At 49.7% G+C, this 24,470-nt stretch overlaps 6 protein-coding genes across 6 annotated transcripts; 4 read left to right on the forward strand and 2 right to left on the reverse strand.

The window, feature by feature from the left end:
• Window positions 1-2,247: 2,247 nt before the first annotated feature.
• On the forward strand, window positions 2,248-2,914 carry TrAFT101_011857 (uncharacterized protein; the record flags this gene model as incomplete). The annotated part of the gene is made up of 2 exons (XM_066129399.1): window positions 2,248-2,484; window positions 2,845-2,914. Exons 1-2 carry the CDS (start codon window positions 2,315-2,317, stop codon window positions 2,912-2,914), a joined length of 240 nt encoding a protein of 79 aa, XP_065985533.1. The 5' UTR covers window positions 2,248-2,314.
• Window positions 2,915-3,806: 892 nt separating this feature from the next.
• TrAFT101_011858 (uncharacterized protein) lies at window positions 3,807-5,288 on the forward strand (the record flags this gene model as incomplete). Its single annotated transcript, XM_066129400.1, has 2 exons — window positions 3,807-3,833; window positions 5,025-5,288. 2 exons carry the CDS (start codon window positions 3,807-3,809, stop codon window positions 5,286-5,288), a joined length of 291 nt encoding a protein of 96 aa, XP_065985534.1.
• A 2,520-nt stretch (window positions 5,289-7,808) lies between these two features.
• Window positions 7,809-10,086, reverse strand: CHS7 (Chitin synthase, class 7). Its single transcript, XM_024910088.2, has 2 exons — window positions 8,791-10,086; window positions 7,809-8,441 (listed from the first exon to the last, which is right to left on the reverse strand). Exons 1-2 carry the CDS (start codon window positions 9,601-9,603, stop codon window positions 8,250-8,252), a joined length of 1,005 nt encoding a protein of 334 aa, XP_024757714.1. The 5' UTR covers window positions 9,604-10,086; the 3' UTR covers window positions 7,809-8,249.
• On the forward strand, window positions 9,759-10,357 carry TrAFT101_011860 (uncharacterized protein; the record flags this gene model as incomplete). The annotated part of the gene is made up of 2 exons (XM_066129401.1): window positions 9,759-9,812; window positions 10,166-10,357. 2 exons carry the CDS (start codon window positions 9,759-9,761, stop codon window positions 10,355-10,357), a joined length of 246 nt encoding a protein of 81 aa, XP_065985535.1.
• Window positions 10,358-11,125: 768 nt separating this feature from the next.
• TrAFT101_011861 (uncharacterized protein) lies at window positions 11,126-15,804 on the reverse strand. The gene is made up of 3 exons (XM_024900757.2): window positions 13,743-15,804; window positions 13,283-13,568; window positions 11,126-13,184 (listed from the first exon to the last, which is right to left on the reverse strand). The coding sequence occupies exons 1-3, from the start codon at window positions 14,340-14,342 to the stop codon at window positions 11,980-11,982; spliced, it is 2,091 nt and encodes a 696-aa protein (XP_024757713.2). The 5' UTR covers window positions 14,343-15,804; the 3' UTR covers window positions 11,126-11,979.
• Window positions 15,805-21,607: 5,803 nt separating this feature from the next.
• On the forward strand, window positions 21,608-22,359 carry TrAFT101_011862 (uncharacterized protein; the record flags this gene model as incomplete). The annotated part of the gene is made up of 5 exons (XM_066129402.1): window positions 21,608-21,634; window positions 21,780-21,886; window positions 21,953-22,019; window positions 22,111-22,126; window positions 22,199-22,359. 5 exons carry the CDS (start codon window positions 21,608-21,610, stop codon window positions 22,357-22,359), a joined length of 378 nt encoding a protein of 125 aa, XP_065985536.1.
• Between the last annotated feature and the right edge of the window lie 2,111 nt (window positions 22,360-24,470).

Below are 24,470 nucleotides of genomic sequence, written 5' to 3' on the forward strand. Positions count from 1 at the left end.
TGACATGTACCTACCCATACGTATACTACTCCCTTGCTTTGCTCTAGTCTGCAAATCTAAATTCAGGCTTGTGTGTGCATCCTCCAAGCAAGTGGCTGGCCCTCAGCCTATCTTTTCCTATGCCTTTGGCCTCCTTTCTGCCCAATCGGGGATATGCTGGTTCGGAGCGTATAATACCGACGCCAGACACTATCAAGGCGCGGATAGCCCGACTATAGCAAGCAATTCACACACGCAACGATTCAAGTGAAGCTCATTCGTTTCTTTACGAGCGTGGCTTGGCTATCAAACGAGCTATTCCAAATTTCAGCTATTGTTGCTGTCTAATTGCTTCGCCTCACCGAGTCATTCACCCTTTAACTCCGTTTTCCAGTGAAGGAAATAAAAGCGAAAGAGCGAAGAGACATTAAAAAAAAAATAGTGGTACCTATTTTGCTCCAGTTTTTTTTTTCTTCTCACTCCCATGCTCATTTCGACTCTTCCATTTTTTCTGGGTTAATCCTTCGCGTGGCTCCTGACTGTATCCGTCCGCTATCCGCTATCCGCTTTCTCCCCGCCAAAACGACGACACGAAAAGCCAAGACTCACCTTTTTTTTTTCCAAGACATCCAATCAGTTGCAACTAGCATCATTACGAGTACGAAAATACGTAGTACCATAAGCAATGCGTGGTGTCCCCTTCCCCGCCCACAAGGGAAACCGGCTGTTGGGCTAGCTTACCGTGTCTCTTACACTCACTCGCTCACTCACTTACTCACTTGGCTCACTTTTGCTCACTCACTCACTCATTCAACAATCACACATTCACCGCTATCTGTATACACGAAACAAGCAGTAGCCTATTAATTTACCACGCAATCCAGAACTGCGGACCGTTATTAGTGTGGCTGTCCATCTTACAAATGCTACCAGCGAATTTCGCATAGCCCATTGTCCAAGCGGATCCTTCGTCTCATCCCATCGCATCCCATCCACAACACCCCGGCAACTTAGACAAGAAAAAAAAAATCTACGAGTGCTTTTGTCCCTTTTTTCCCTTTTTGGCCCTTGCTTCTTTGCGGTAAAAGCACAATTATGGCATGATACATAGTATGTGCCGCAAAAAAAGGTCCAGCAAGGGGGTGGGCTCTCTCTCTCTCTCGCTCTCTTGGCAAGCTGATACAAGTAAAATCCTTCGAAGCAAAAACACCAAGAGGAGCAACCAAATAATTGGGGCCACCGCGCAAAAGCTGCCAACTATCACGCATGTCCTTATTTCGTAACTCCATAACTCCTAAAACCTGCGTGTGTCCCCCTCCTTCCCGCGGCTGCTGCAGTTCCAATTTGGCCGCTTCTTTTCTTCATGTAGGTAGGGTGATCATCGCTAAACTCGTCGTCCAATGAGACAGCAAACCCTGCTCCGTAATTGGCATCGAAACTGTGACGCAGCCGGGGCTGTAACCCAAAAACCGAGACATCTAGTCTAGAAACCACACGCTAAAAGCTTGTTTTTTATTATCCCGGTTTTACTATCCATTCTATTTTATGCCCAGTTTGCTTTTTTAGTTTTTCAGTAGGCCTAGTAGCATAGCACTATCATTCTTCGTAATGCCGCAAGCGTTGCGTGCACCGCGACTCAGAAAAACAGCGGCCCATCGCTGGTTGGCCGATTATACGACGGTCAGACCCCGGCTTGTTTTAGGATTTTCCTTTTTCTTATTCGGCAGCTTTTTTCCTCTTCCAGCCAACGGCTATCGCCCCGTTCGTTCGTTGGCTCCTAATAAACTTGCCTGTACTTCTTACATACTATCCGATGGGGTCGCGCGCGCGCGCGGGTCCTGCGGGTTGTGCGGGCTATATAGCCTACTCGGCAAGTTGCTCTTTCAACGTTACATACCTATGTTTCGTATCTTGCTGCGGCTTTGTAATGCGTCATTGGATGGGTATTTATTTTCGTCTGTCCAGTCACTTTTCCGCAATGCTTCCTGACTATCCTGACGGCGGGCATGGAGCGGATGCTACGGGGGTGCGTATATGCGTTGCGTATCGGCGCATGTGGGGATCGTTGCGTATAGCAAGGCGTTAGACTGTTTCGTGGTCCCGGGTTAGTATACTCCTTCGTTGCTATCGGCAGTTGTAGGATTCAAGCACAGGACACAAGAAATGAGAAATAAAGCCCCAGAGCAGAAAGAAGCCTCTCTTTCTCTCTCTCTCTCTCTCGCTTTATACGGTGTAGGTATTCCTGCTCCTTCACGTGTCAAAATCCTCCCTCCAACCCCTGTCGCAGCCGGTTTGGCCAAGCCTCGGGCCCTTTCATATAATAAATACAGTAAACATGTCTCATGGCCCATCATATCAAACTCATGGCCAGAGGGCGCCGCGGGATGCGGCAACTTGCGGATACATTCTTCAGTCCAGCAAATCTTCCCGAGACTCTTCGCCTTTCGACTCTCGCGTCTTTCCTCGTTCCGCCGAGAATCCTACCCACCAAGTGATCGCTCCCCCGTTAGTAATGATCTGTGCCGCGCGCGCCCCAATGTGTAGAAAAGGAAGGGGTCGACAAAAATTGAGTTCTGTAGGATTTTTTTCCGCATAAGACAAACCCGCCGACTGGCTTGTCCCTTATTTCCGGGGAAGAGATCTATCACATACCCTTTTTTTTTTGTTGGTATTGTCATCATTAGTCAATGCTAGCTTAATATCCGTATATTTGGTCAATTTGGTCAACTTTTTTGTCTCTCTTTTTTTCATATCTGTCTCTCGTTTTGATTCAAGCCCAAGCCATGTCCAGCCCAACATTACTCGCGTTCTCGACTCTACAAGTATATTCTTTATTGCGCGCTAATTAGTTCCTAGAACAAATAGGCGTGGATGGGCTATACAAGTCGTAAAACAAGATTACTCAACCCGCTTCCGGGCTATGGCTTCGCGTTAATAATCGCATGTCGTCATACGAAGCTTATTAGTCCCTACCAACACGAGGATACTTTGCCCTCGAAACCAAAAGCATGATGCCGTGGCTACCTTGGTTGGCAGTGCTGTGCTAGCCCAGACAAATGGTGAACAATACTTGACGCATCTCGAACAAACAAACTGCTTCAGGGCATTCGTGTGCACAACATGGCCAGCTCCATCATCGCAGCGAAATACTGCTAGCCGTGCCATAGTGTCCGTAGAGATGATTGAAAGGTCCCTAGCAGTATCCGCAATCGCACGATAAATGCTCCAAGTATACAAGCCACACCAGACCAGACAATGCAATGGCGTCAAAACCCAGAGCAAAAAGGCCAGCCAAATCAACTCCAGCTGCTGCTACTGCATGCTAGTTTCCCCCTTTCGCGTATTTCGCTTATGTTGCTAAGCCGCTTTAGTTCGCAGAAACATTCTAACTTCAGCTCTGATCAGCAACCCTACACGAAAGGCTAAACTGACTCACCCTGCCCATTGATTGAATCTGCCGAGAAGGGCAATAGTATTATCAATCATCTACTATTACTGGCTAAAGGTCCCGCCTGTTTTCCCCCCTTCCGCTTGGTCGGAATACGTCTCCACTCGAAACTCTCCCCCCCCTTCTCTCTCACTCTCACTCGCCGGGCTTTTGTGGTATGTAGGACTGAGCCCCCCACGTAACAAGACATGGGCCTTCAGTCTTATTTCCTGCAGCACAGTATTACCTACATCCTTACTGACAAGCTCAGCGCTGTATATTGTATAATATCCTCGGCACCCTGCCAGAAGAGCGTCTGATGATCAATCTAATAAGCAACGGCTGCATATTTTGTAATCCAGCAACCTGTATTACTTATTGGACAGCCTCGACCACGTAAATGGCTCTCAGCCGTATTGCACTAGCAGTAAAAGGCTTCCACTATTCCTATCGTCTCCAGACCCCCCTAGGTCCCACAATATGCCACTACTTTTTTGCTCTAGAACCACACGTCTTGCTTCTACACAGAACGGCAGTTCATGAGAGCAGCTGAGCTCGGCTCGGCTCAGCCGTGACACAGCAGCGAGACTATCACTCCACGTCAGCGCGCGTGAACCGGCGCCGTCTTCCGTGACAGCTCAAAGGAAAAAAGAAGAGCAGACGAAGGAAGAAAGAAGAAGACATTCTAGACTCCCCTGCACCCACTCCTCCCCCTCCGACCCCCCTGGCCAGCCTGATTCGATGCCAATGCTCGCAATCCTGCGGCCGTCCCAGATTGAATGCTTACCCGACTTGTCAAAATCCTACATGTACGCGCGCCACTACTACCTAGTAACAATGGAAAATCAAAGTTGGCCGTATTCTGGCCACTTTTTTTTCTGTTTCTCTTCTGTTTCTACCAGCAATGAATGGACCAGATAGGAAACTACAAGGGGGGGCCTTGCCGCTCTTCACGCACACCCCTCCCCTCGAAACTGTGTCCTATTTCACTCGCAAGCAAGGTTGATATGGTGATATACCGCTAATAAGGCTTGTTTTATTATAGAAGCGTATTTTCACACACTTTTCCCCCCCCACAGTAGAATCCTTGTCAGCTGCAACTCCGGTCGGACATATCCCACATCGTAATAGAAAGAAAGAAAGAAAGAAACAAACAAACAAACAAACAAACAAACAAACAAACAAACAAACAAACAAACAAGTAGCAGCCTGAACTTTGTCTTCGGCGTAGTGTGGAGCTCCTGTCGCTGAGAGTTACTGTTTTGATCCGGGATCCGACCCGTCCACTCGTACGAGAACGAGGAGCACATCCATGTCCTATACGGTATTTTCTTTTGCCTTTACTGTATGTAGTGAGCTTTACGGTCGAGATTGGCCAGTGTCAGATTTTGGCTTGCTTTTTTTTTTTTTTTTTTTTGTATACGCTATTCTAGGTATCCTGCTCATACCAATCTCGATTGATTTATAAAGAAAAAAATCGAACAAGCAACACAGCCTGAAACATATCATAAGCAAATCAAGCTCGTTTTGTTCATTTACTGTTTACTCAGGATATGTCAGCAGTACCGAAAAAAAAAAAAGTGATAGGCGCAGCAATTATAACCTATCACTTATACAGACCTCGCTCGAACGCCAATTGGCCAATAATCCAACCCCCGGATCTACCTCGGACGCGTCCTCCCCAAAGCCAAGACCCATTTGGATGGGAAATAAAAAGCCCGTGTCTAGACCAGAAGAAAAAACCCCCATTCAAGCTCCGGAGTCTCCAGTTTTCGGCGATCCAGCCCACGGTCCATGTCCTTCTCCGGCAGGCGTTGAGCTCGCAGAGAGCTTTTCTTGTAACGCCGGAATTCTGTCGGATGTAAAAGTTCGAGGATACTAATCCTCTAAAATCCTCAAAATCAACCAAGGGGGACACGAAATACACTAGACACGAAACAGTACTATGTTACGGGAATTAGACACTAGAACTAGTCAAGACGTTGAGAAGCCCCCCCTTGTTAAACTCAGCGCAGCCCAATCGTCATCCATCACTTCTCGCCATGCGTTGCCTATTCCTCCTAGTCTGCATCTGTTACTACGACTAGTGTCTGGTACTAGGCCTGCAACACCATCCTGCACAATCGGACAACCCGCTGCTCAGCTTTATCCAAAAGCGGTTGATCGGCGGCCGCTGACGAAAAGCCAACAGTAAAAGCACGCGTGTTGCCTGCAGCGAGCTTACCCCAAATTGCCAAGTTTGTTCAACGCAGGGTCGAAAATTGGGCAGGCCATCAAAAGAAAGGCTACTCCTAGTCAACGGAGAAGTATAGCAGCAGTAGTCATGCCAAACGAGGATATTACAAAGCAGCAAAAAGTAGGAGAGAGGAACGAGAGGTCAATATACGATATATACGACAAGAGAGAATGAGCAAATATATGTGTGTGTGTACGCAAGGTGCGTATGTGTGTGGTGTGTGTATATGCAGAGAGGATTCCTACTAGGTAGTCGTAAATCCGTATCACTACCGCCCTTTTTTTTTCCTCTTTCTCCATTACTTCCTTCTTAGCCGGCGCGAGTTTTACCATACTTAGGCATTAATACGTCAGTGAGTCATTCGTTGGATCTCTCTACTCCTTGCTAGTACGTACGTTGCTATACTTTCACCCTGATTGCTTGGCCTCCTTGGCAAACATAGGTAGCAAAAGCCAAGGTAAAAGCACAGGGTTGTCAGTTGATAGTACAGAATTGATACATGCATATATGCATAGAAACACAACGACTTTAGAGTTCCACACCCTCCTCCCTGCAGTATATACCAAAAGAGTCATACGGACGGTAGGTAATATACTCTACAACTTGCTGCAGCATATTTTCTTGAGTGTTGGGAGCAATAAACAACTCAAGTGTGGTAGTATTCCGCCGCCGAACAAAGAGGATCGAAAAAAGCCGGGAGGGGCGGGAAAAAAGAAGCATGAAGGAAGGATTCTCGACTTTCGCAAACCCTTTCCTTAAGCCAACTAGGAAGTTCCTTGGCGTCGGGCTGTGCTCTTTTTAACCTCCAAGCCGCCATGAGAATACTACTCTGTACTAGTATTGCTTAGTATCGCTAGTATATACTTGAACTATTATCTCCGAGAAGAGGGCACGAAGGAACAAAAATAAGGGGAGGGGTTGGTTTTTTGCTGTTGCCTTGAAGGACACAGAAGTAACAGTCTAAACAACTCCTTGAGCTCTAAACTCGTTTTTTTACTTTACTTCGCCTACTTCCAGACTTCGCCTACTTGTATCTACATCAGATTAAGACCGAGGTTAATCAGCCGCTTTTAGTAAAAAAGAACAAACTATATATGAATTGTAAACCTTTTGTTCCAAAAGGACCTCATCTGTCTCTCTAGCCCCCCACCATTTCTCATTTAGTGGAACCACCAGAGGGCGAGCAAGAAAGATAGTTAGTACTAGGAACACCACCCCATTCATGGCCAAAACAGTTTATTCATGCCGAAGGGGTGCTTTTATGAAACCCTTTGACATACTATTACTGTATGATACGACATAAAAAAAAAACCTTCTTGCTCTGGTTTGCGTGTGTGTGGTCTGAGCTCCTTGACTCGAAGGATTCAGTTTAACAGGCATCTGGGTTCTTACAGAACAGGGAAAAAGAAAAGAAAAAAAAAATGGTGTGCCTAGAAGAGGGCATAAAACTATTGCCTAGTTGCGCAAACTAGGGGGATAATGCAAACAATGCATAAAATCTGACAAGGCTCTGGGACTGGTGGGATAGCTAACTCAACTCAACTAGCTAGCCACCCTCGGTTTTATTTTCTGAATAGTAATACAAAAGGTAATCTGGGCTATACGCCGCTCTATTTGTCCGCAACTAATATACAAAGTCGGCAATATGCTTCGTACTACTCGTATAGGGCTTGCCAAATGCCCCCCCCCCCCCCCCCCCAATGAGTAAAGTCAGATGCCCGTACTACCTAGCACCGAGACGATGAGGCTGACTGACTGACTCAGGCATGTATTTCCGTTTATGCAGCTCATTCCCCTGCAAACTCCAGCTCGGCAAGGAGACTTGATTCGTCTTTTGAACCAGTCGTAAGCAACCGGAAAGGGCCCTTTCCATTGACAAGTGCTTACTTGTATATGTTGCAGCAGCAGCAGCAGCAGCAGCAGCAACACCGGCTTCCGTGCAAAAGTACGCTTCAAGCGTTTACTAAACTCAGTAATTAATTGTCCAACAACAAATAGACAACAGACTCGCAACACCCTTGAATCGTTTCACAACATAAGCCAATCGTTCCTTCGAGTCACCTGCCGCGTCATGCAGACAAGGATGACGAGAGTGATCGTTCCCATAGGTGGCATTAATAAATGGATCTCAGTCGACTTCCCCTCTTTAGTAATCGCCATCGACATAGACATAGTAGTAGTAATGAAAAGCTTGTGCTGACGATACACAATCTATACTTAGACAAAAGTTGCCAAGAATTCACGTGTTATTTCATGTATAGTGATATGTGTTTCTATAATACTACAACTTCCCCGCTCATCTATTCAAAATCGATATATTAAGAAACACTGATACTCTTAACGACTCGTCAGGTATCACACTCTCATCTCAAACGCCGATGCCATTTCAATATCCGTGCTGCAAAGAACCTCACAAAGAACCGTAAAAGCGTAAAGATCCCATCTGCTGGGAGAGAAAATAGTAGTAGCAATGTGGTGAAACTTGGAGCTGTCCATACTCGATTCACCACCAACAGCATTAAGCGCCCGTAAAAATAAAATAAAAGAGACAGCTCGAGCAAAAACAAGTAGATAAAGACGCCATCTCAGAGGCCATGGTGGATGGACTTAGTGTCGAGATGAGTAGCGATTCGTGGTCGGGGAGTAAGGCATATCGTAACCGCTCGACTGAGCATAAGGGTCATCTGCGTAGACGGTGCCGCGGCGCTCATCTTCTCCAAGGAGTTCCTTAACCTCCCAGTTGTTCATGCGAGTGCCAACAGAGAACTCGAGATCTTCCTTGGTAATGGAATCCCAGTACTGGAAACACAAATGATGTTAGCAAAATCTCAATGAGGGGAACAAGTCTCCTTCTCTCTCCTCTTCTTTTCCTCTTTCAACTTTCTTCGTTTTTTTTTTTCCTTCGTTTGTCTCTTCATTCTTTTTTTTTTTTTTTCATTCCTCCTTTTTCTTCCTTTTCATCTTCTTCCTTTCTCTCTCTCCTCCTCCCCTCTGAAACTACTACTGCTTCTTCTTCTTCTTCTTCTTCTTCTTCTTCTTCTTCTTCTTCTTCTTCTTCTTCTTCTTCTTCTTCTTCTTCTTCTTCTTCTTCTTCTTCTTCTTCTTCTTCTTCTTCTTCTTCTTCTTCTTCTTCTTCACTCTTGCTTACCTTATAAACCATCATAACAGCCAACAAATTGCAAATCGTTGCGAAAAACAGCCCATCCAGATAATGGCTCACAGCAACGCAAATCTTGGAGCTAAACGCATACAGAATCACCTGTCCGGCCACGAAAAAGAAGATGCCAAAAGCGATATCGCCCAGCGGCCACCGGTCCTGCAGCGTCCGCACAACAAGCAAGATCTGCATGCCGACGTAAACAAAGAGCTCAATGGCGTTGAGCAGGTACAAGACGACAAACAGGCCAATCGTGTTAGTCGGGCCGAGCCCAGCCCATCCCTTGAACGTCGCCAACGACACCAGGAAGGAAATGGCAAAGGCAACCAGCGAGCAGAGCCACAGCATCCACACCGACAACGGCGTGCCATCCTCATACAGCTGGAAGCCGACAAAGCCATTGACAAGCAGACACGTCACAACAGCGCTCGCCAAGCCGTTCTGCACGCTCGCAAAGTAAGGGAACGGCCCACTGCCCGCAGGCACCACACCGGCATCAACCACCAGCGAGATAAAGGTCAGGAGCATATACAGGTAGAAGAAGCTGAGAATCTCCTTGCGGCCAACGGCGGTGAACTTGCTGCGCACGTGCAGGACCATGATGACGGTCATGACGAGCGCGCCGATGTGGGCAAAGGACGCGGCGCCCTCAAAGATGATTGTGTTGGCGACTTCAATGTTTCGCGCGTAGCAGTTGGGCTCGATGCCGACGCGGCCAGATGACGAGAGGACGGGGCCGACGGAGGCGCAGAGCGGCAGCGGCGTGTGCTCGCAGATGGAGGTGAAGTCCCCAAAGCCCGACATGATGGGCTGATGATGGTGTTTGAGGCGAGGTCGTATTCGGTTTGTCGGCGATGTCGCAAGCGCGCGAAGAAATCGTAAACGAGCGACCGTGTCGGTGTCGGTGTCGATCAACAGCGCCTTTCCATCAATCTTTTCCCAGGATCCTCTCGCTCGCAATGCGACAGCTGCCAAATCCAAGCCCAAAAGCAAACAATAAACAAGACGCCACTGTTGCTCCTCCTCCCCACAAATAAAAAACGAGTGTCGGGGAAACGATTGAACGGGGAGGGGAAAAGGAAAGAGAAGAGAGAGAGAGAGAAAAAAAAAAAAAAAAAGGAAAAGATGCCTCGATTCTTTTCTTCCCGCGCTATTCAACAAAGGACTTCTTCTTCTTCTCTATTTTCGACTCGAGATTCGATCGCCGGCGGTGGTTCGACACGAGGCAAGATTGCTGGTGGAGACGAGATTTCGGGGGAGGAGAGGAGAGAATGAGACTTGGAAGGGCAGAAAAAGTTGGGGGTGGGCTTGCAGCGGTGGGTCTGCAGGGAGGGAAGGTGACTTTGGCCGTTACTAAAAATACGAGGATGCGGCCGTTATACGAAGTATCTTTGAGGTACTACTTGGAACGGGATGGATGGCGATGATTGAGAACAGCCAGGCGGTTGATTCAAGCAGAGCAAAGCCCGCAGATGCTCAAGCAGGCGCATTCATCGCCTTGCGCACGATGCAGGCCCGGCCATGCTTTGCAGCCACGATGCAGCGAGTCTCCATTTAAAGCAAATGCGTGGAGCCGTTGGTTGTCTTGGCGACAAAGATGTGCGAATGGACTTTTCAACCCACGAACAAACAGTCTATCGTGTAACAAGGGGATGCATTTTTAGTAGTTTAGGGTAATATCAAGATTGAGAATTCCTGTTTCATGATTATAAATGGCCTCATGCTTACAGTACTCCAAACACATGTTGTTTATCCAGAGTAAACACACAAACTCCAAGAGCCAGTTCCGCCAGCGCAGGATTACATGATACTACTAGGTACTAAGCGGTAATGCTGGCCTCGTACCCTACAGCAACATCAATATAACCTTACTCTTCCTTGACAGCACCATCATGCTAGAATGAAACAAATGGACTCATTCATACGCTCCCTCTCTCTCCTTGTTCTATACCTCCCTAGCAACCCTCCATCTGTTCGCTCCCCTGAATCACAAGATACGTCTTGCATGCAACACAACTAAGTAGGTAGAGAGCATACGACGTCGCCGAGTTCACAACTCAACATGCATATCCTTACTGATGAAAATCCAAACTCATCACAATTCAGCCAGGCACATAGACAATAAAGGCATACGATACGTACTTTACACCACCCAAGCAAATAGCATCGTCAGACCCTCCCTGCTGATGTGTCGATACAACATCCCTTTTCCTCCTGCAGCTCCAAACTTTAACTTTTTAACTCGCACCCTCCCTCTCCCTCGATACCGTTGCACATGATCTAGCACAAGCAATCAAAGTCAACAAGAAACATTCATTAAAACCAAGGCAGCATCATAATGCCGGTTCAATTCTCATTTCCTCAAAAGCCTAAATAGTAATCGTGGTATCTTCAAATTAACAAGAAAAACAAAGCAGACAAGGAAAAGAGAGAGAGAAAAAAAAAAGCAATAGTAACAGATGCTAATTCACAAAAGTCAAGAAAAAAAAAAAGGCTGTTCTGTTTCTTCATTCCAGCCAGTTATGCCATATCGCCCTCCCTTTTCATTTAGCCCCATATTTGCTAATGATCTTCCATGCATCCATGGATATTATAATGGATAAAAAAGGAAACGGTAAGATAGAACAGGAAAAGAGAAGAAAAAAAAAGGCATTAACCGCGTAACAAGAAAAATTGAAAATCAACTCCAAATCAATGCTTCTGGAGACGTGTATATGTATCAAGCGTTCCCCCTTCGTCCCTCCTTTAGACCCTCTCGACCAGGATTCTCATTTCCTTCATTCGCTGTACCGTCGTCATGGACATACCCGAAAAACCGACCAAAAAGCCATGTATCCACCAAGTACCAGCTAGTTTCCTTAACCAACGCCCCAAAAACCATGCAAATCGATATGCTTCGCCTTGATAAACCAGCAAAAGCCCGGAAAGAGAAATAGATAAAACGATGCAAAGCAGATAGCACTAGTAACACACGGGAGGGTGGGATTAGACCCCCCAAGCTCAAAAAAAGAAAAAAGAAAAACCGAAACGGAAAAACAGGAATAAAAGTACAAGGATGTTGAGACACTCTGCCGAATAGGAGCTTCTGTCTCACAACATCTACTGTTGATAGAAAACTGGTGTGCAGATATGCTTCCCATCCGCTAGCCAACGGTTGCAAAAGGAACAATGCAGCCACCTCTAGGGTGCATACGCTCCTTGCACTCCATTTTGCGGGAGGGACTGCTGGCCCCGATTGTACACGATAAACTCGGGCACCACGCCGGTGCGTAAATCGTTTCGTCTACCAAGAGGCTGGTAGTGCATCTGCGTGGGCTGGACGGGGACCGCCAGATGATACTGATCCAGCGATGCCGACGGCGGTGGGTAGAGCAGCCGGTTGACGTGGCGGATAGGTCTGTAGGGACTGGCCCGTTGCTGCAAGTAGACGCTGGGAGAGTGTGAGATGGGCGTAAGGGCAATCGGCGTATGTATTCCCGAGGCGGTTCCAAACAAATTCTCAGCCATTGGCGAAGAGGTGTAGGCAGAGGTGAGGTGCTTGGTGGGCGTAGTATAGGCCATCGATGGCTGGCCAGGAAGCGCCGTGTTGGGGAAACCGGCCGTGGCCGATGCCGTCGCGGCGGTAGGAGGCTGGTAGACGGTGGACATGGCGCGTGTGCCAGTCTGTAGAGGTGGCAGAGACACCACGCCCTGGTTAGCAGCGGAATAGGGTGACTGAGGGGTATATCCAGTCGTCATTGGCGTCATCGTCACTGCTGCTGATGTTGCCGAGGCCGGAAAAGTAGTTGGCTGGGTGGGAGGAACCTGCGTCGTGACGAGAGTGAGATGCGGGACAGGGAGCCTGGCCGAGTCCTGGGGCTGGGCATTCATGACCGGTGGCACCGCCATGTTGGGTCTTGGAGCTTGACGCATGTGTCGCTTGGCAGGGTGTTCAATCGGGTCCACCTCGGGGCTGCGCTTTCGGTTGACGGGCAGAACCATCGACGGCCTCGCAGCCAGCGGCGACACGGGGTTGGCGTGGTACATGGCCCAGTTCTGAGCGTGTCTCGAGGTAGTAGGCGAGAAGTTTGGTGCGCCGTTGGGCATAAAGGCCAGGTCAGCGGGGGCAGCCAGCGTTGTCGTGGTCGGCGAGGGGATGGGAGAATGGAAGCTCCTGGAAGACGGAGACGCAACGTGCAGCGGCGATGCCGAGATATGGAGGGCCTGTTCGTAGTAGTCGTGGAAGCAGGCCAGCTTGGTCAACCACTCCTCCCATTCGTCCTTGGAGGCAAGGAGGTTATATCGCATGTTGCTCAAAAACTCGACTTCCATGACGTGAATCTCATTGACGGTGAAGCAAGACACTTCAGCCCACGTCTTGTTAGTATAAGTGTTGTCGTCGAGGACTAGATACCATTGTTAGCCTTCTGTTTTATTATAATTTTTATCATTTTTTTCTTTCCCCCCCTCGCTTGCCCTTTTACTTCTTCCTTGGGTGCCTTACATTTATTGCCAAGCATGAGAGAGACAGTAAGCAATCGATACTCGCTGCCTCCTCTCCCCTTGATCTGTGGTGTTGAACACTTGAGTCGGTAGATGAATAGCAGAGCTAGCAGGATTACGTTTTGTGTGACCTGGGTCGTCGACAGCACGTTGTATACCCATTTTCGGAACTGCGGGCTGGGTTTGGCCAGATCATACAGGCGAGAGGGGAGCACATTTGGTCGTGATTTCATACTCTCGGCCTTTCTGAGCTGCTCAATAGGTTCGAACCAAAAGAGGCACGTCATCTAGAACGGAAAAGCGTAGAGTTAGCCAGCTGGGCAGAGGGAAAGGCGAGAGAAGCGAGAATAGACAAAAAGTGTATAGATGGTAGGCCCGAGGGAAATTGCAGACAACTCAAAAATATGTATATATATGTGTGTGTGTGAATATGATTTCTTTGGAAAAAAGGTTCGACTCACCTGAGCAGCAAAATCTGCCAAGCTGCCGCCGCTGGGGCTGATGCATCTCGGGATCTGGAGACTGTGGTAGATCAAGGTCTCTGAGCTCCTCCGTGATAAGGTAGTGTCCTTGGTGGAAATGACTGATGCAGGTGTTGATTTCGTAGATCGATCAGAGGGGGTGCTGTGTAGTGGTGCATGCAGAGTCTGCGAGACGGGAATCTGGTGTTGGTGTTGGTGCTGGTGCTGGTGTTGCTGGTGCTGGTGCTGGTTTTGCTGGACTGCAGCATATCGGCCATATTGCCTCGCATCGTTGACGCCAGCGACTGCCATGGCCTTTGCCCTGCTGGGGTGGACAATTGCCGAAGTGTATGATCGCAGGGCATGGCTGTCGTACGCGGCCGGCACCTGCTGGTAGGTGGTGCTCATCTCGTCGACTGGAGGCGTCCTCAGGCCGTTTACCAGATGCTGGTGATGGGCGATATCGTGGGCGACGGCCGAAGGCTTGGGCAGGGCAATGCCGAGGGGAGGCAGCACGGGTCGTCGAGAGTTGGAGCAGAAGGACGGCGACAGCGGTAGGTGAAGTAGATGCGACGTCGAGGGCGCAGCTTTAACCGACATGGGGAGCACCTATGACGAAAGTGAAGCAGGACGAGGAGCGCGGATCATGTATTATGTATGTGCGAGGCTCGCAGTGAAGCAGCGCGGCGCGGGTCTGGAACGGCGAGGTGGGCTGGGCGCGGAGGGGGGAAAAGAAGGCAGAGGAAAAGCAGAAACGCCGTCTCTGGGCTTGAGATAAAGGATTGTGGGTTTGGGAAGTGAGGTGAGGCCAAGATGAGAAGGCCAGAGGCAAGTCGTTGAAAAGAGTTTCGATCTGGGTGTAAGTGAGGTGGGTGGGTATCCGCGCATTTCAAGCACCGGTACAGGTACGGGCACAGGTACAGGTACATGCGAGGATTGGCTGCAGACAAGCACAGCGCCAGCAAGAGCCACAGACCCCAGGTTTATTTCTGCTCGGCGGATGTGCCAGGGATGTGTGTGTACAAGTCTCTTTTTTTTTTCGGGGCTGCCAGTAGCGGCACAGTGGCTCCCGTTCTCTCTCTTTTTGTCTTTCTTTAGCACGCACGTCTTTCTTTATTCCCCTTTCCTTCTTATTTTTCATTTTTGGCTTTCTCTGGCAGGGCCGATGAAAAGAGCATAGTTTGCTCGGTTCTCGGCCTGCGCAGGCATACCTACTAAGGTAGTACATATACCTTATCTTAGCAGCAGTACCTTAGTAGTGCTGTGCTGTATTGGACTGGCCCAGTAGCAGTAGCGCTCCGCTAATCGAGGTATGGATAGCAGGTACTTGTCCATGGCAGCAGCGCCGCTAGTGCCGCTAGTACCTCCTCTGGCCAAACGTGGTACGTACCCGCGAGGTATGGATGGAGTCGAACAGAGCCAGCCAGCGGTGCTAAAAAGAAGCCGGACCAGGCAAGGAACGCTTTGCTGACATGCATCCCTAGCATCAAGCGCGGAACCAGGCCAGAACCCGGCGGTACAACTGAAGAGCACGAGAGCGCATGGAAGACATGAACCAGATGCTAAAATGAGAAGGGGGGGAAGCTTGTCTGATCGGTTATGGGTTCCAGGAGAGGTACACAAGAAGAAGAGGGAAAAGGGAACCCCCCAGACCCAGAAAAAGGGACGCTGAAGGAGGGGGGTGACGAGAAGCACGACGAGAAGGGCTGACGAGGGCTGCCGCGTTCAAACGGGCTGGTTGGCTGCGTCGTTTGCCATGGGTAGGTTTTGTTTCGGCGTCGCTGCTGAGGTTTCGCGCTGGTGCTGCTTCTGGCTCCGGCTCTGGCTGGCGCGGCCAAGGGGCAGTCGCGGGCGTCGGAGGCGGCATTGCTTGCGAGCGAGCGAGCATGGAGAATACCGACCGATACTAGCAATACTGTGCGCGGATGCGTGTCGAGATGGCGGATGAGAGGATGGACTGGGCTGGATTTTGGCGATGGAGAATCTGGCGGAGGCGCTGGCTCTCGAACATGGGGCTGGCACGCTCACGCGGTACCTGCGCCGGGCGGTACCCACGCCACGCAGCCCTCACGGCGCGCGCGCCAGGTACCTCCCGGCGCTGAGTACAAGGCGGCGCTACGCCAATCTTGCCCAATGAGCCAAACCCACAGCTTCAACTTTGAGCTCTACCAAGTTAATAAAGCGCTCCTCGTACCCAGAAAACGGAGCAGCTAGCGAACGTAATTGCGCTACGCCTCCCCGAGGAGGGTCACCGAAAGAGACGAGGGGCGTCCTTTTTTTTTTTTTTTTCCTTTCTTTTTGCCTCGATATTCATTCTCACTCTTGCAATGGCGACCACGCCACGCTCACGCAAAGGACCCATTATCCATGTATGATCAAAGGACGCAGTTTGCCCGCGCCCGGCTTTCCGACGAGCGCAGGTTTGATGTGGATATGGAGACTGTAGTACGGGGCCGTGTTGGTCTGGTCTATCGTATAGGTACTTGGTAGGCATGCCTAGCCATGCCTATATCTGGATTTGAGGCTGCCCCCCCTTGTTCTGCTGTAAATGTTCTGTACAGTATGTACGTCCCGCTGCGGGCTCGAAACCAGCCGTTGCCCACACCATCCAGGCCGTACTGGGAACGTACCAGAACCTGCATGGACGGCGCAGCAGATATGCTCAAGCATGTCCTACCTCCTCCAAGTCGCAATATATCCATCCATCCATCCATCCATCCAATTTGTCCAATCCCACCAAATCACAGCCGACTGCGCGCGGCGGCCCCTGTCGCGTCGGTGCGTCGAGATAGCTATTTAATCTTGTGAGCCATGTCACTGCGTGCAGAGGGATACGCGCCGACTGCCCCGATGTGAGGCAGCAGTGCGAGGTATTTGGCGCCCGCAAGGTACCTCGCCGCCAGACAGTGGCCGTTCTGCGGGGTCCTGAGCGCATTTGCAGGGCACGGCCTTGTTGCCGCTCCAGGCAGTGCCCAGCCAAAACAGCGAGCATTGCTACTGTACCGCGTACCAAGAGCCTATTGCTGGCTGGCGCTGGGCCCGACTGTGGCGGCAACCCGCGAAGCCCCAGAGAGGCGTCCGTCCCCTGCAGTGCGCGCATGGATGGGACAAGATTCAGCACCAACAGCCCCCCCTTCCAGTGGGCGTTTTAGCGGTTGGGGTGGGTAAGGACGGACGGGCTCTGGGCCAGTGCGAAGCAGCAGTGGCAGTGGGCGAGTGAGTGAGTGAGAGCCACATCCTGGGCAAGCCCAGCTGACTGACTGACTGACTGACGCAGCGCCTGGAAACGGTTGTGACATTTTGCATTTTTCTTCTTGCCCCGGAGCACCCGCAGCCGGTCTTTTTTTATTTTATTTTATTTTATTTTTATTGGCGTTCGATGGCGTTTCAAATCGCTTGTAGTGAATCAAGTCATTTCTCCTTCTTATTCTCTCTCTATACTTTACAAAGGAGCCTCTCCTCTCCTCCTTCGCCTCTCCCTCTCTAGCTGCACCCCTGCATCCAAGCCCATACAGTGCCACCACCAGAACTGCCTTGAACATTAATTACCTACCTTACCTCGCCTTGTACATGTGACTACTACTGGTACTAGCACTGCTACCACCTGAATGGGAGCAGGGTTGAAGGTTTTGCGTTTTGCAAGGCATGAAGTGACCAGGGGATATAGACTACGGCATATGCATCTAGAAACTCTTCGGATGCCTCTCCTGCTTCATCGCATCACCACTTGCAATACGGCTTACTGTACAGTATAGATGCTTGATGCCGGAAATAGGAGCAAGGGGAGATGACGGCGTCTCTTCCATACAAGTCGTCAGCCAGTGACACATAGTAGAAGATGCACACGTTCAGTCCCAAGTAAGACATGCCCAGGCAAGTAGCAGCTGTTGTAGCGGTACCTCCTGTGCATATCTCGCTTTTTAGGCTAACGCCTAGGAGCCATTTCGCCGCCGCGTTTTTTTTTTTTTTTCTTTTCTTTTCATGTAGCCAGGCGTAAGCTAAATTCTGCTGCAACTGTCGCCTGGGCACCCCGTTTTCGTCCCCATTCCCGTCAAGTGCAAAGTGGTATTAACTAGCAGCAGCAGTAGTACGAAAAAAAAGGGTCCATGTGCGTGTGTGTGAGGTAGGCATCTGATGTGCCACTCGCGTATATGGGGCACCGTTCATACGAGCAGTGCTACTGGAATTTATACGAGTCTTGGGAGCCACGATTATAGATGCTTGCCTGTATCAAGCTACATGTGCTGTATATCCGCCTTACGTTGCACACATCCAAGCCAGTACGAGAGCAGCAGCTTCGCTGTTGACCCGGCAAACATGGGAGCGGTAATACTGTATTGCATCTAGGAGCAAGACAAATTTCAACGGGGCGTATCTCGTCTCGTACCCGGCGTCCGGCTGCTCCACTTGGAATGGCCTCGCTTGCCCCTTCAAGAAACGGAGTCGGTGTTCCGCAGACTTATGATGACTGGCAAAAGGACCGTGACGAGGAAAGATGATGGATGTATGGTAGTTGATGCTGGTGCTGATGCCGATCTGATATGACTGCTGGAAAAAAAAGAGAGAATGTTCCAATCTGATTTGACATCTCTTTTGGCGCCTTCTCAAGAGGAAACTTCTTTGATCAACTCTGCAGACCACCACTTATACAAACAACAGGGCTTTCATCCATCACGAGGCTTCTAATAACAAACCGTGCGTACTGTGCTGTGCTGTGCTGTGCCGCGCCTGCTTTGCCTTGCTTTGCGTTACCTACCCATGATCCACCGACTCTCTATTGCCAAATCGATCCCCCGATCCGCGTCAGCCAGCCCCTGCGTGGGGAGCGGATACAAAAGCATAGCGCCAGGGCTTATTGCTGATGGATACATTTGCCCGTAATTGTAGCCTTGCATTGCTTGGGGCCTTGTCTTGATATCTCGCCTGGCGATGATGCCTTTGCGCGGGGGAGAGAGCACAGGACCACAAAAAAAAATACAGAAAAATTGAGTGGCAATCAAAGGATGACTGATGGCTATTTCTCCAAGACACACAAACACCCTAGCAACTCAGTATGTAGTACCTATATAATTCACGCTTGACTTTGGCGAGATACAGCACTGATGATGGATGCACTAGCGGTACCGCTGCTTGATTCTCATATTTCAAATGTTGAGTGCTCGCATACAACTCCGGCCTTGCTCAACGCCGTTCCGAAAAGAGACGGCAATGCAGGCTTGTACAAAAACTACAGGGGCACGGCCAGCCCGGTCCGTCTGTGTGTATACAAGAGGCAGCTGAAGGAGCCGATGCTAATCCAAACAAAATGATTCAGCTACGGCCTATACCTGCGTAGGTACATGCCTGTCCCGGGGCAACCACCAAAATAACGCCCATCTGGATGGACAAGGCCCTTTTTCTCATGCGTGCTTCCTTGCTTGCTAAGCCGGGCACAGCCTAGCCCAGCTTTTTCTCTTGTTGGGCTGCCGGTAGCAGTCAGTCAAGTCTTCATGTCTTTCATCAACCACCCCCCGTTTTTTGTGATCAGCGGGGAGCATTTCGCTCACCAAAAACTGCGGCGGCCCACACCCTTTTCTTTCTCTATTACTATTACAGTAAAGCACTACTGCTGCCATGTTTTCCCTTTTCGCTCCCCACTCCACTCCTTCACCCTCCCGTGGCCATCCAATGATATCCGCGGTACGCGGCCCTTCAGCTCTTCCTCCCGCCTTTCGCCTAGAGAGAGGGAGGCCCAACAAGAAGCATGGCCCAAGGGGTGGGCATTTGATTCCCATCAAAGGATGGCAGGGGGGGGGGGGGGGGGGGGGGAACGAAACTTGATGAGGGGGAAGCTGATTATTGATGAACGAACATGACGATTATGGGCGCCAAGTATGACTGCTGCCTTGTATATAATCGATTAGATGTATTGTTAGCTACTAGGTAGATATTTTGATGATGCAGTACACAAGTAATACATGCTGACCTAGTGATGTCAAGACAACGCTGTACTGTATCGAGTACATACATGAACGGATGCTGCTGCGTCCGGCGTACTCCGGGATGAGCTGTGGGTACAAAAGCCACTTATAACATGCCTCGTGCATTGAAGATTCAAAATGTCTTATATCCATGTACTCATGTCTTGTCTTGGGTCCTTCTTTTTACTCTCTTCTCTTCTTGTTTTCGTCTAGTTGCAGGTGAAAAACCGATTTACATAATATGGAGCAAACGAGAAAGTTTAATTTTGGCTTCCTCTTTCTGCTGTGCCACGCAGAATTAGCCTGTCGTTAATTCATAGAGAGTTTAGCGGTAATATAGAATGGCCCTGCGATATTATATTACAACTGGCGTCGTCGCGGGTGTTTCTCTTTTTCTTTCTACTACCTTGCGTCCTGTCTCTACAAAGCAGGGCGGCGGGCTTCAACGAGAGAGCCTTGTTGCCGTCTAGACACCTGCCATATGGATGATGTTACCGAAACATCGTATCCGTATCAGATCCTGAGGCGAATGCTGAGCCTGTCTTTTTAATTTTCTTGCGCGCGCGTGCGTTCCCCTGCCGTTCTGGGTGGCAATTATAGTTAGGCCTATACCGCGACCCGACACCAGACCCTGCCGACGGGCATGCAAACAACGCCCAATACGCTAAGATAATGCCATGCCATGCAATGTACAAGCACGGCCATGTAATAAAAAAAGAGAGGGTTAATAATATCTCGTGTGCTGCTATTCGCACTAGCCAAAGGATATACCATCACCGTAAATATCAATGCAACTGGCATGGTCTAGGCCCACCATCCGCCTGCGGCCGTGTATCAGAAAAGAAAAAAATCCTGCTAAACTGCTGCCGTAGCTCGAGCCGGTGTGTCGTGTCCCACTCTCTGGGGACGTGATGCATTTTTTCATTTCGGAGCCGTCTTCCTTTGCATCGTCACCGCAGAGCAAGAACTGTGTCTGATCAACACGGCCGCAGGAGAAGATCCAAATAGCCAGATTTCGCACCGGCTATCAACGAAATGGACTACGTCAAGAGTGGGCTTGCTCTCGCTCCCTTGACTCGTAAAGGAAGCCCACCGCTCGTGACTGGGCTCTTGAACCCGTCTGGTCTTTTACTTGATATGGATGGATGCGCTCCTGTATGGAGTCCCATGCCATAATATCATTTTCTACAGTACTTTGCGGGTAGCAGTGCCACTACCGCTAGGAGCTTGAGCCACCTAAAATGCGACCGTGCTAGTACAAGTACGCATGGCGTCTTGCGTAAGACATTTTCTTGCTCTTCTTCTGTTAGGACCGTTTTTGTCTCTAGCGGCTGCCGTGAATCGGCAGCGCTGTTTGGTAAAAGAGGGGGGCAAGCAAGGAGACCGAGGAGTGTGAACAAAGGACGTCCCTTGTAAGTGGCCGTCCTTGGAGTAGCACTACTCCTGTATCGACTCGAGTATGTGGATTCCAGCAGAGAGAGGAGAGTCAGAAAGCAGTCTGCTGTGTCGCATGTAAGATGTGGTATTTATAAGCTACGCTCGTTTGCAGCAGGATGTAGGATGTACACGGCAGATTACATGTAGCTGAGATGCGCCAGCGTGGGGTTAGAAGCAGGGGACAGTGAAAAGGGTTAAGAGAAGGCGGCTTTTTCGTTGTTGCGGTTGGCTTTTTCCAGTCCCCCCTTCTTCTGCTTTAACCTACGGAGGTACTATCCCGAACTGATACTAAGAAACGGTGGGCAAGGCGCGCGGCTGCAAGATGCACGGTAGATAGATAGATAGTAGGTACTTTACTTTGTAGGTATGCGAATCTCTTCTCGTGGCGTCCGTCAGGTGGCTCGGGTGCATGAAAAATGCTTTGTCCGTTTGATTCCACACGTAGGTATTGTGCAATAAAATTTCAACATGCCGCGTGCCTCGATCCTGGACGACGTACGAAGGAATACGGCGAAAAGTGTTATAGATTTGACCTACCTTACATATTCATTTACGAATTCAGGTAGTGCTGCTCGTAAATGCTCGTGCCTTTCAGACACGAAGAAGGACCCATTGGCAAAACTCCCCTTTGAAGTCCTAGCAGGGGTCCTTTATTGGCTGCCAGGGACTGGTCCAGGCAGGTTCCCGCAAATGGTCCTGGGAGGATGACCAGGGGGGAGGGGCAATATCCTCTAATACACACTACGGGTAAGCGTGCCATTTTTGGGGGCGAGGCCTTGAATTTGACGTTAACTTGTACCCGCTTTATGTTAGGCAGGGCGGTTTCATTCCTTTGCAATGCGTTTGCGGCTCTGTATTACGGCTCATGAAGAGTAATTTCGTTGGTCATTCGACCATCTTCTGGCGAGATGTTGCCGTAGCAAAGAAAGAGAGGGGGAAAAAAAGAAAAGGGAAGCATATACTACTATCAGGAAGGTGGCGTGTTTCGTATGTAAATGAAAATGGAACACGGATGTCATGTCTCGGCCCGTTGGGATATACAAAGCTAAAATATGCTAGGCATCGTAGGAGCCAAGGTTGCCTGCACTACTTTACCAAGGCAACAGCCGGAGCAAGATGCTTTCGACATTCATTTAGAGATGCACGGAGCACGGAGCACGGAAGCGAGGAATGAAGGCCAATGCTGCTACCAAAGTGCCATGTCTCAAATGCACCAATAGACGGCCTTTAGTGCTAGTATAAGCGGCATCAAGCAGCATCAAGTGTCTATAGAAGGTGTGCTGCTGACCATCAACCAAATTCATCAATGTTAGTTGGAGCTGGTTGTGCTTTATGCATTTAGATGGAACCAGGATAAATCAGCCGTCAGAGATGAGTTTTTATAGATAGATTGAGGGTTGAGTGCAAAAGACGGCCACTATCAGGGCCTGTATGAAATCGAGACACCAATCTCACGGCGACAGGACGAATCAGCCGATGAGTATTAGTAGTCAAAAAAGATACGCAGGATTGGCACGGCTTGGCCACTAAAAAAATTATCTTTGCCAGACTCCAGCATCGACATAGGTTTCGTTTGCTATTCGTTTACAGAGTCAGTATAGCATGCCGTCTTCAATAGGCCAATTACAGCCCATAACGCATCAAAGGGGCGTGTAGGACCATTATTTGAAAGACGACTTTCATGAGGGTGTGCGAACCAGGTTAAGAACAAGTAGCAAAGCCCAAGGTTAGCCATCTCGGCCTTCATATGGAGTCGGGAGCGTCAGCGTCCGCTGAGCCCCAGCTGGTGGTTGTTGGAAGGTTACTTGTTAAGAAGGGGTTATGATTGCCATCATTGTACAAGTAGCGTATGATCAGAGGATATGTAGAAGTGGATGCCCCGGCCCCGGAAGGTGTGGCAACTGTGTGACGCCCTGCCCCGGCTTCAGCCATTCTCCGTCTCTTTTCTTTCTCTCCAGCTTATTACTGCTAGTTTCAAAATCACCAGCTTGCACTAGATCATCCGGCCCACTGTCCAAGAAGCCCAAGGCTCAGGTGGTTGGATCCCTTCTAGCCGTTTCCTTTGGCGCAGCAAGGCACTGATAGTCTAGGCGAGGGCGAATGATGCTCAAGGCTCGGCTTTGTGTGACGACTCGTGCTAGAACCATCATCGTGAGGCGTTTCTAGTCCCCATATCTTGCCAATGAGCAGGGAAAATGCTTGGCCCTGATGGAGCGGCTCCGATTGCGTGAATCATTTGGTGGCGGCCTGCGTCGATGTCTCATAACATAGCATCCACCAAGAGAGGGGGAAGAGAGTAATATGCAAAGGTCAAGTTTCGGCAAAGCAAGAGAAGTTTCGTGGCTCGGCGACAGCCATCCAATTCCAGCCAGCCAATGTATGGGTAGCCGAGAGATGGCTGTTCAGGTGGCCTGGATTATCGAATCAGAGGCTCAAGCAGAGCTGCTCCACTAATATTGCTCCATACTTGTACATACTTCAGCAGGAAGAAGATTCAGGATAATAAGCAATAGCGTGCCTGGCTTCTTACTTACAGAATGTCATCAGACACTGTGTGGAGTGACGGACTGGACTGCCATTTGTCTCCAAGGTTATTCGCATTGTTCTTGGAGCCCGGCGGCGTCTGTCTGGGCGAAAGTTGACGCTTTCGGCAGCAGAAGGAGAGAAGTGGATATGCGCCATGAATTCAGTCCTTTCTACCTTACGGGCCCTGCTGTTAGCGGCAAGAGATGATTGTTGTTTGCTTTTTGGTCTCGCGCAAGACGCGGGGCGAGATCAATATTGCAAAGTCCAGGTAGCACTCGGGTCTTTTAAGCAGTGGCCCTCGGAGATGGGGATCCATGATGGCGATAGTCCAGGTCCACACACTTGAAGAGCGAGAACTTTCAAGTAGGTACAGTAGGTACCACGGGCATTCTTGCAATATGCCCATGGCAAACCAACGCTCGGACGGGTCCCTCCCTACTGGTCGGTGGGCTAGCGGGACCAGACTCAGCATCCGTGTTTAAAGAGGCTGCATGTGGTGCTGAATCCTGTGACGGCCACATGGAGGAAGGACTGCGGTTATTGTGCGAGAACTCTGTAGAGGTTATGGCATCTGATCCATGCGCCAGCAGGTACTAAGCCGAGGTGTGCACTGGCAGTGCTCGTGCAGGTTCTCCGTATACTACTTATAGATGGATGGCTGACAGCGCAGTCTTCTCTGCTCTTATAGCCTGATTTGGCTTGGTGTCCAGTACCAAGGTTCAGGCTGGCTCTGGTTTGTCTCAGAGGGCCAGACAGCCATCGTCTGTGCCAGTTAGGCTGGTGGCATTTCTTGTGCTTCGTTGTG

The sequence above is a fragment of the Trichoderma asperellum genome, chromosome 7, assembly GCF_020647865.1.
Source record: "Trichoderma asperellum chromosome 7, complete sequence".
NCBI lineage: Eukaryota > Fungi > Ascomycota > Sordariomycetes > Hypocreales > Hypocreaceae > Trichoderma > Trichoderma asperellum.